The 11,397-nt window shown below is 34.5% G+C and overlaps 1 protein-coding gene and 1 long non-coding RNA gene across 2 annotated transcripts; one reads left to right on the top strand and one right to left on the bottom strand.

The window, feature by feature from the left end:
• Positions 1-4,015: 4,015 nt before the first annotated feature.
• On the bottom strand, positions 4,016-7,980 carry LOC140006995 (uncharacterized). The gene is made up of 5 exons (XM_072049666.1): positions 7,842-7,980; positions 7,623-7,706; positions 5,419-5,514; positions 5,036-5,134; positions 4,016-4,162 (listed from the first exon to the last, which is right to left on the bottom strand). The coding sequence occupies exons 1-5, from the start codon at positions 7,881-7,883 to the stop codon at positions 4,016-4,018; spliced, it is 468 nt and encodes a 155-aa protein (XP_071905767.1). The 5' UTR covers positions 7,884-7,980.
• Positions 7,981-10,033: 2,053 nt separating this feature from the next.
• On the top strand, positions 10,034-10,488 carry LOC140006534 (uncharacterized). Its single transcript, XR_011814196.1, has 2 exons — positions 10,034-10,124; positions 10,235-10,488. It is a non-coding gene; the product is annotated as an uncharacterized lncRNA (long non-coding RNA).
• Positions 10,489-11,397: the final 909 nt, after the last annotated feature.

Below are 11,397 nucleotides of genomic sequence, written 5' to 3'. Positions count from 1 at the left end.
GGAACATGTTTTCGCATAAAATCCCAATGCAACACACGATCGAACTAATCTTCGTTTCTAAAACCCCTAATAATTATGGTACAATATTGAACCATGCTTTCCCAATCTTGGTTTCTAACAGTGCCATTTTACTTATGAAGAAAATTTTCCGGATACACGATGAAATGGAATCTGAAAGTCCAGACCTGAAAAGGTTATGGATTGTTGCAAGCACTGTAAATATTGCAGTCATTGTAACTAATCTGCAAGAAGTATTAGATCGTAATGAATCTTCTGTCCTACTTTCTATGCCACTTTTTATTATATTGCTATTTCTTATTTATAAACATTATGTTTTATTTCTTTTATGTTTCTTTAAGATCAAATAACTATTAACTGAGTAATACACAAAATTTAACAAATACAAAAAATCAAAATGCATAAAAAAATGAGATTTTTTAATGAATTTTTTGCTGTATTTTTTAATTTTCTATTATATTGCCTGATGAGGTTGTTGTATTTATATTTCACTCAATTAATAGTTATTGGATCTTAAAAAAACAAAATAGAAATAAAATATAATATTTATGAATAAGAAATAATAATATAATAAAAAGTAAGATAGAATATCCGTTGTGGTATTTGACCTTTTCAGGCACTATTTTCAATTCTTGAACGTGTTAGGTAAATATCGGGCCCATTCGGCGTATATAGCTAGCTTAAAATCTCAACATGAGCACAGAAGATTTATGCCAATGTGAAGTGATAGCAAGACATGATAACTTCGTTTGCATTAGTAAAATTGGGTGGATATTTGATGAAAAAGGCAATGAAAAAAAGAGTAAATAGACAGAACAAATTAGGCAGAAATTATCCAACTTTACTCATGTTTATATATAGTTTACCTTTTCTCGTCCCTTAAGAATTTCTACGGAAATTCAATATCAAGTGGTAACTAAAAATTACTATCTGGCAAAACTTTTATTTTTGGGAGTACTTGTGCATGCATGCAACAAGGCACAATCAGCCAAAGGTGGCATGATGCATTTTATGCCACACCATCTTCTTTTTTCTTTTGGATAGGATCTTTATCTGTAACTTTTCTGCAAGGAAGCACAAAAACATTAAAACACTAAAGGCTAATGCACGTTGGACTTATTCCCGAAGAGAAATCAGACATCTATTATACTTAAATCTTTCAACTCTCTAGAGCCAGTCACACCCACAAATGTGATTGTTCTCATAATTCGACGGACCGCAGTTATTAAATCTCTCAACTTAATTACTATGTAGTCATGAAGCATTCAGCTAAAGCCTAAAGCATACCAAAACCCAAGAAAATTTAGCTTTCAGCAGTATTTCAAGAAAGAAATATGGACAGCAGAAATATGAGGAGCTAATTGAGTTTTGTCTATTAATCAAATAGCAAATATCTTTCAGGTTGGTGGTGGTATAGCTCCATTGAAGGAACTTTGGCTGCCAGAGAAGGAAAAAAATAGACGACAAACAAGAAACGGCAGCATGAAGCTCAGAACAGCAAGTGTAGCTTTTCTGGCCTTGGGTTCCTTGAAGTTGTCCTTCTCCTCAAGCAACTGAATGAAGCTTTTAGCGAAATTAATCACAGCGTCTCCTCTGGCTTCTAACATCTGAAGTTGAGCACTAGTGAGATGTTTTATTACTATCTCTGCCACAACATTGCCCTTCATTGTTTCTAATTTAGTAGTTGTGGTTATGGCTTCTTCCTGCCCTTTAGAAGTGGTATTTATTGATGAAAAAGGGGTCAGCTCGGATGAAGCAACAGTCTCCAATGCAAGTGAAGTTGCCGGAGTCAATGGATCAGTTAAATTCTGCACAGTCAATAAATCTACAATCAGTTTGATGAGTCTGAGCGTGTAAAGCTCTTCCATCAACAATTACAAAAGCTCTCTAATAACAAGTAAACATTTTCTTTCACAAATCTCCTTATCACAAAATTTCTGATGAAAGGCCTATGCAGTACAATCAAAAATAAGAAAACACAAATTTGATGGAAATAAATAACTTATTAATAAAAAATACAACTAGTAAGAGAATGCTGTCTTTAAAGAACTTTTGCACCAAGTAGAAAGACAAAGTAAATCTATACAAACTCCAAAAGAAATCAATAGTAATAATAGCAATATAGTACTACTTTATTACCATAACGTCAGTCCTTGAAGATGGAGGTATGGGCTTAGGTGAAGCAACAGTCACCAATGCAAGTGAACTTGGACTCAATGAATCAGTCATATTCTATGCCACAGAAGCACAACAATTCAGTTCAATAATGCTAAACAAGTAAAAGTTAACAAACCAACAATTCTGCAAGCTCTCTGTATCAAGTAAATATTCATTTACAGGTCTCCTAACAAAAGCAATCCAATAAAAGCCCCATGCCATAACATTAAAAAATGAGATCCAAATTAACAAGAAAAAAATAACTCATCAATTGAACAAAGCACTAGTCAAATAATGCTGTGTTTAAACAAGTTTTACACAATGTAACAAGGAAAAGTACTCAAACTATGTGAACTCCAAACAAATCCAAAGATAATAAAAGCAAATTAGCAGCACTTTATTACCATAACTTTGGTAATCGATGGCAGTGAGATTAGGTCACATGATTCAACAGTCTCCAGTGCAATAAAGTTGCCGGACTCGATAAATTACCTATATTCTGTAGCAGAAATATATCTAAAATCAATTTGATGAATCTAAACAATAATACAACATGGCCATGCACGCTCTCTATAGAAAAAAGGGTAAAAAGCAAAAAAACCCTCCGTGGTAAAACTAATGTATAGAAAAACCCCCGTGATTTCAAAACGTACAACACGACACTCCATACTTTGAACTAAATTGTAAAGGTGATGGAATCCGTTAAACTTAACGGAAATGGATGAAATGACCAAAATGCTCTGATATAATTAAGCAAAAGATAGTTCAAAAAAATCATTTATTTATTTTTTGGATAGAGAGAATTGAGTGTTAAGGGGTAGAACAGGTATATTTGTTAAAAATTAGGTATAAATTTTTTTTTAAGATTCCAATAAGTCATTTCCGTTAAGTTTAACGGATTCCATCAATTTTACAATTTAGTTCAAAGTATGAGGTATCATGTTATACGTTTTGAAACCACGGAAGGCTTTTCTGTGTATTAGATTTACTACAGGGGGCCTTTTTGTTTTATACCCTAGAAAAAAATTTCTTTCATAGGTCTTCTAACACAATAAATTCAATAAGAGCCCCATGGCAGTAGAATTAAATAACAAGAAACTAATTTAACATGACAAAAATTATTTATCAAGTAAACAAAGTTCTGCCCAAAGAATGCTGTATTTGGAGAAGGTTTGCACAGTAATAGGGAAAAGTAAAACTATATGAACTCCAAAACAAATCAAATTCTAAAACTACTACTTTCCTCCCACGAATTTAGTACTTGACAAGAGGGAGCGAGGTTAGAAGAACAGTTTCCCTCGATAACAAATAAATATTGTTTCAAAGGCACGTAAGGAATCCAATAATAGCCATATGCAATACACTTAAATAATAAGGCAAATTACATTTTAGCCCTCTGTAGTTTTCGCAAAAATCACATAACCCCCATGATTCAAAAAGCTATACATAAACTCCCTGTAGTTTGGGTTGAACTGTCAAATAGACGGAAAGAACCCATCGTGACGATTCGTGGGCAAAATGTCCAAATTACCCTAATATAAATACAAAAAAGAAGCAGGTGAAGTCAGACTCTCCCTTGCTTTGACCTTTGTCGTGAGAAAGAGAGGGTTATCAGCTTTTACCTTCGGACTTTGGAGAGGGTTTGGTGACTGGTGGGCAGTGATAAGGGTGGTGGGGATCTTGGCTTGCGGAATTTGGCTGCTTTGGGGATTTCTTCTTACAGCTCCTTTCCTTATTTTTGTATTATTTCGCTTTTATTTTTTATTCCCTTCTTTTGAGTTTTGTGAAGGGGTTTGTTATTTATGGGTAGCGTGAAGAGTTGTGTTGTGAAAAGAATCTGTCAGCCACTGGGGAGATATGGTAGGACGCAGCCGGAGGACTTAGCAGCTTCTTCTTCTTCTTCTGTGTCTTCAAACCATAACATTCTACCGTATCCTTCACGCCACCGACAACCCAAGCTCGTGCCAACCCTGAAATGAGAGTGAATCTTGGAACCAGAAATGGAAGGACCAGTCAATCAAAACAAGAGATGCCCTTTGACCCCTGATGTGGACGCAGGTGGGCTGCAATCTCAAGGCTCCACCCTCCCCTGCCCCGAGCCCCTCTTGACTCCCGTTTCGCATTTCATCATATGCCTCCTATCTCTTGCATTTTCCAATTCGTTCATGATTCGCATATGGCCTGGGGAGGGATGTGTGTCTGGATCTTTAAGAATCAGACCATAATTTCATGCGCAAAGATTTAACCGGAGTTGGATCCTGTTCCTCTATATTTGAGAGTTGGTTCCGGTGGACGATTGAGATCGAGCCAGGTCTTGTTAATTCGTTTGAGAGTTGGTTCCGGTGCGTTTCTTCTGCGAAAATTCGCAGTCCAAACTAGATAGCACCTTTCACCTTTTGCTGGAATATGCCTCATGTCTCTTGCATTCCCCCACCTTTAACTAGTTAGCATTCTTTTTGTGTATAGTTAGCATCCTGTCCACATCAGGGTCAAAGGGTAATATGGGAATGGTTCTTATTGATACTAGTAGTACAAGCACGTTTTGCCCACGAACCATCACGATGAGTTCATTCCGTGTATTTGATAGTTCAACCCAAACTACAGAGAGTTTATGTATAGCTTTTTGAATCATGGGAGGTTATGTGATTTTTGCAAAAATCACAGGAGGCTAAAATGTAATTTGTCCTAACTAATAAGACACGAATTTAATAGGAAAAAGTAACTTATGAGTTAAACAAAGCACTGTTCTAAGAATGCTGTGTATGAGAAGTTTTGCACAATGTAGCAAGGCAAAGTAAAACTATACAAACTCTAATACGAAAAAAACAATAATAATATCAAATCACAAGTACTTAATTACCGTAACTGTAGAACTTGAGGACACAGGAGTTGGGTGATCAGATGAAGCAATAGTGTCCGATGCAAATGAATTTCCAAGACTAAACCAGTCAGTAATATTCTGTACCAAAAATATATCTAAAATCAGTTCAAGAAGTCTAAAAGAGTAAAACTCTTCAATCCAATCATGCAAGCACTCTAGAACAAGAAACATTATTTGAGAGGTCTCTTAACACAAGCTGTCTAATAAGAGCTCCATGCAATACAATTAAATAACGAGAACGGAACTTAATGGGAAAACCGAACTTATCACCTAAACATTAATTTTTTGAATGCCAAAACAAACTATGTGAACACCGAAACAAATTAACTACTAATAAGAACAAATTACGAGCATCTTACTACCATGACTTTCGTACTTGACGACAGAGGTATGACATCAGATGAACCAACAGTATCCAATGCAAGTGAAGCTGCCGTATTCAATGGATCAATTGTTTTCTGTACAAGAATTACATCTAAAATCAGTTTGATAATTCTAAACAAGAAAAACTCCGCAAAGATCTTCATAATAAATATTTTTTGCAGAAGATAAATGCTGTTACAAAGAGGATACCAATAGAATTTAAAAAGATGATGGAGTAGGTGAATTACGTCTGCAGGCTGGCTTGGCCTAAAAAATGTCCAAGCGTTCTGACAAGTGACTAATTTTCGCTATATTCGAATGATATTTTATGTTATTTTTAGTCACTTTGGCAATATTGTAGGAAGAAAATGGATCAGTTTGGCTATAATTGGTGTAAAATGCTCTTCAGTGATTAAATGAGGTTTTTGTCACTTTTTACTTGCATTTTGTCCATAATTTGTATAGGGGTTGGAAATATACTTCGTTTGGATGAAGAGGAAGTTGATAGCTTTGACATATCTTTGTATTTGGGCTATAACTTGAGCTACAATGATCGGATTGAGATGATTATTGAACCATTTTGAAGGCAAGAAATAGATCTACAAATCTTGTGAAGACATCGAAATCCAGTTTGAAGGTTTTCCCTGTCAAAAAACCGAGTTACAGTAGCCAATTTCTATTGGACAAAACTGAAACAAGGCAGTGAGCAGTCAAGGGTATTTCTATCATTTATCCGTCTACACAAATCCAAATGAGGTGATTCTTGATGCATTGGAAAGCTAACTTAAAGGGCTACAAGTTTCATGTTTTGGTCAAGAGTTAATTCAGCTTCTATCATCAAGAAATGTTCAGTTGAAGTTGAGGCAGAATTGGAACAACATTGAAGACTAGACAGAAATTGCTAAGAATGGTAGGGGAGCAATCCGGCCAGATTTGTGGCCGGATTCTGGTCAGAAATGGCGGCTCTCCACTTACACATCTTGTTTCTTCCTCCAATAATTTACAGCTGTTGATGGACGTGTGACAACAACTTTTTGCAGCTGTAAAAGTGATGTTTGAAGCCTCATTTCTTGACTAAATCATTTATAAATTGCCATGAACTTGCAAGGACAAAGAGAGCTTGGAGAGTGCAAGAAATATTACGAAAAAATGTAGTTCTTACATTTTCTTAGTATTAGGTTAGTTTATTATAGGATAGTTTAACTAGTAGTTCATCCTTTTTGTTTATTAGCTAGGCAAAGATGAAGAAGGAGATGAAGATGGAGGAGATGAACTTATGTGACAAGGGATATATTTCTTTCCAAACTCTTTATCTTTTGTACTTGATTTTAAATTTAGTTAATATACAAGTTTTGGATTTTAAGTTTATTATGTGTTTCTAAAGTTTATGCCGTAGGTTTGGTTGAACTTTCTATGATTGTTAGTGTTTATTATGCTATTATTTTGAGTAAGTTATTTAGCACTTTAACTCTTTAAATCATGATTAACTTGGTACCATTAATTGTGATGATCTTAATGTGTTGTTTCTTCAATGAAAATTGAGATTTAACACTAGTTCAAGAAGTGCTAAACCTAAGGAGTACACTCACGAGAGTAGAGGTGCACCTATGTGGCTTTAGTAATTTATTTTATGTAATTTCATAGAAGAAATGAACTTGTAGCTAATTTCATAACCATGAGAGTAGGTATAGATTAGTTATAAGTATAGTTAATTCACTACGAAAGTAGGTTTTACATATATAAGAAAATTACGCCATAGCTAGCCAAGATAGTAGTACTTAATGATCCAAAAATAATACTTATATGAGTAGTTAGGGATACCATAACCTAAGGAGCTTTCCTTTGTTATTATCTTGCATAAGTTTAGCATAGTTTTATTTTTTTTAATTCATTGATCGTCTAAATAATAGAGAAGTTTTAGTAGTGCCGGTAATTATCCAATCTTTCTCGTGGGATCAACCCGATATTTGCCCTAAACTACTAATTTGATCTGTATACTTGCAATCAAAACGGGTATATTTCGAAATTAAACTTGTATTTATATTAAAATCCTGTCACGTTCGTCTTGATCGCACCGAAATCCTTCACATCCTTTTTTGGCGAATCCAAAACAGAACAATGGATCATCATACACAATAATAATAACAGATGAAAACATAAGGTTTAGTTTTCCTATAATAAATTTTAACCTTTCCTGAATTACCTTAAGTAAGTCCGAGTTCTCCATAGTGGAACCAACACCGGTCGGCGATTGAAAATCCAACGCCAATGATTCAGAACTCGAGCACTTTCTCCCAGGGTAGAGTGGAAATACAAAACAAAAAAATTCAAAAAATCAGTATAGTAATTCCGATTTGATGAGGGGAGAAATTAGCCATATCAACAAAATAATAATGTCAATAAAATAATAACGTTTCTGGACCTTCATCCGGGGGCATCCGGGGTTTATATGAGGGATTTTCATCGGTTTTGATCTCCGGTTTTGATCTTTGTGTTATAATGGGAGTTGCGAGGCAGAGATCGAAGTTTGTCAAAGGTGAGAAGGCTGTTTACACTTTACAGGAGCTGATGCTGATTTGGGACTTTGTGGGGCAAGCCCAGCATAGTATAGGCCACATGTTGGAATTAGTTTGACGGCATTAGGAGCTGAATGCACAAATATTGCTTAATTTGTTTAAAATATTTTGCGTGACGATTAGGCCACTTTCTTCTCCAATCTTAAAAAAAAAAAATTATATCTCCAATAAAGTACTATTAAAAATAGTCTATCGTAATGAAATTTATCATCATAGTTTATCATTAAACAACAAATATGGGCATAAAATTTGACACTCATTCCTTTGTAATTGTGCAAAATAAATTAAACTTTATTAGATGAGGGCATTTTAAGACATCCAATAAATTTTTTATGCTATTTCAACATTTGGGTACTAAAAGTGTCAAATTAGGGCGGTAAATGTAATTTTAAAACTTTGAGAGAGTTTAGTGAAATTGCTGAAAACCTCAGGGTAGGTTTGTGAAATTATCACTTTATCATAAAACATTCTACCATTCCTTTAGAGAAATAACAATAATGTTGTTACTTGTTACCAATATATTCTTACTACAATATTGCCAATGTAAACATCTGTTTAGTGCTATTGGGCCTCCCTAATATTGCAAATAAAGTCTCTTTAAATCACATAAATTGAGCAAGAGACATAAAAATTTTATATATTATATAGTACCACTTTCATATGAGGCAGCATATATGTAAATTGTGACTCCTATGTCACTCTAACTAGAAAATCAAAAGCGTACTCTGAAAAATGAAGGCAGTATTACATAAATATTGAAGAAATTTTGTAACAAGATGGTATCCCCATTTTTTTAAGTAAAATTTGGATAGGCTGGTTCCGATCACAACCACGGATCAGGGCATGCCTTTGACCACAAGTTGGTCCAACAAAGCTCATTATCATTTTTCATATAAGAAAGGTAGTAGAAAACAAAATATCTATTTAAGATTCTAGTATCAATCCAACTTTCTAATCAAATCACATTATAGTGAAGCTATACTACTAACCGGAATGAATATATCAAACATTCTAAACCTCAGCAGGATTATGAACGATTTACATGAGTTGTAAATTGTTTGATTCTCTAGCCTATAAGTTCTTGGGCACTAAAGCAGACATTGCAACACAGCACATGAGCAACATGGCTCATGTATGGTACCACTTTTTTTCTTCTTATTTTAATCAAACAAGTCACATGTTGTACACTTGACCATAGAAAAAGTAAATATGTTGACCATAAAATGTTGCTTGTTTAAAATTAAATAAAATACAAATGCTATTACGCCTTTTACTTTCCTAACTCAATAATAGAAGTCAGTTTATCAAACTATCACCAATTTTTCCAGTCTTATGGAATGGCGAATTAGTCATTAAGATTTCTTGAGTATCAAATACATGTTTGCAAAGAGTTGACATATGGTTTAATGGTTTTTCTTTTTCATATTTTATCCTTTCTCCTGTCAATTTATGCCATAGAAATCCCCCCAAATAATTTGACCCTATGGACCAATAACATCAATAGATTTAGATAGGTATGGTTTTTTTTTTTCCACACAATTTAAGAAAAGTTGTTAGTTTTGTTGGAAGAATAAATCTAGTTTATTATCTTCCTAAAATTTTCTTACATTAAATGGAGTATGACTAATTAAATTTACATTAAATAAGTTAGGTTATATTCAATAACAACTTACATTAAAAAAATGGCATTTTAGAGAAATTATAAGTTAACTACATTCTTTAATTAAACAGTGGATTATAATTTAGAAAAATGAAAAAGGAAAATAAACTTATCAAAGTGGAAAAGAGGAAGTAAAATTTAATCAACAGTTCTATAAATAGGCTCAGTTATCACTAATAGAAGTATATTCTTCCACTCTCCACAGCCAAAATTTTTATGTGCTAATCGCTATACTATCGTTGGGATGATGGGCATAGTGTTTAAACTTGTCCTTTTGATTCTCATGCTTTGCCCCCTGGCAATCAACTCAAGCCTTCAGTACCTTACTTTTGTGCAACAATGGCCGAAAGGCTATTGTACTGTTAATCCAGCTAATCCAAGCAGATGTCAAAGAAACCCTTTGCCAACCGTTTGACAATCCATGGTCTTTGGCCGGGCAACTTCACCAAAATTTTGCTAAGTTGCATAGGTTCTTGATATACTCCACTATGTATAATTTCTCTAGGGCTTTCAAATGTCTTGAACATGAAATATGCACCTACACAGGTTCACTAATGTAATGATCATTCTTGTAAGTAGACTTTCCAGGATTGGAACAACAGAAGCTTACAGTGGCCAGACCTCGCGAAACCATCGCCAACTGCGCAAATGTTTCAACACAAGAGGTTTCAATCATTTTGGAGACATGAATGGGACATGCATGGGAAATGCTCGGAAAACATGTAGTAACTTCTATAATAGAGACAGAAGAGGTTTCAATCGTTTTGTAATGTAGTAACTTTTATTGTCTTCATCATTCTCATTTCATACACTTCATCTCAGAATTCATTTTATTTGCTACATGATCTTCTCCCACAATAACGATGCTCAATGCCATTTTTAGTTGGGAAGTACTAAAGTGTGGTGGAAATGGTGAGATGATTTATGCAGGGAAACTTATTGTGTCGGTGCCACAACTCCCAGTTCGCAAAAATCGTGAAGGACAATCAATAATTGTTGTCATAACAGCAGTGAAACAAATGCCAATTTCTACCAGGACTGGAGTTTGATAGGGAGGAGTCACGCACATCAAATCTGGCACATGGTTACTGATAGCTCTGTAAATAGTATAATTTATTGAACTTACGGTAGGATTGCTGCCAGGACGTATATTATGTCCTTGACTTAGCTGAATAGTCCTGCTGAAGTATGTGGTTTCACTGCTGCTACGACAACGATTATTGAGTGTCCTTCACGATTTCTGTGAACTGGGAGTTGTGGCACCGGCACGATAAGTTTCCCTGCATAAATCATCTCACCATTTCCACCACACTTTAGTACTTCCCAACTAAAATGGCATTGAGCATCGTTATTGTTGTGGAAGATCATGTAGCAAATAAAATGAATTCTAAGATGAAGTGAATGAATTGAGAATAATGAAGACAAATAAAAGTTACTACATTACAAGAGAGCTATTATAGTACTACTGACTCGCTGTGGGATTTCATTCATTTGTTAGCTTTTACAACTCTCAACTCTATACAACCCAACTACATCAAAAAACGTGATTATTTTTTATAATTCAATGGATCACAGCTATTAAATCTCTCAGCTTACCATATAGCCATAAAGCATCCAGCTAAAGCCTAAAGCATATCAAAACCCAAGAAAATTCAGTTTTCAGCAGCATCCCAAGAAAGAAATGTGGACGGCAGAATTATGAGCAGCTAAGTTTTGTCTGTTAATCAAACAGCAAAATTCTT

This window comes from Coffea arabica, chromosome 5e (genome assembly GCF_036785885.1).
Source record: "Coffea arabica cultivar ET-39 chromosome 5e, Coffea Arabica ET-39 HiFi, whole genome shotgun sequence".
In the NCBI taxonomy this organism is placed as follows: domain Eukaryota; kingdom Viridiplantae; phylum Streptophyta; class Magnoliopsida; order Gentianales; family Rubiaceae; genus Coffea; species Coffea arabica.
Note: the sequence above shows the minus strand (reverse complement) of the source record. Positions and strands in the feature narration are given on the sequence as shown.

Excerpts from the sequence above, each read along its gene's own strand:
- LOC140006995 (XM_072049666.1), bottom strand. The coding sequence starts at position 7,883 with ATGAAAATCCCTCATATAAACCCCGGATGCCCCCGGATGAAG. Across the intron at positions 5,135-5,418 it reads CGTCAAGTACGAAAGTCATG|AATATTACTGACTGGTTTAG; the intron begins GTAGTAAGATGC and ends TTTTTGGTACAG. Across the intron at positions 4,163-5,035 it reads CCTCAAGTTCTACAGTTACG|ATTCACTCTCATTTCAGGGT; the intron begins GTAATTAAGTAC and ends TCTGGTTCCAAG.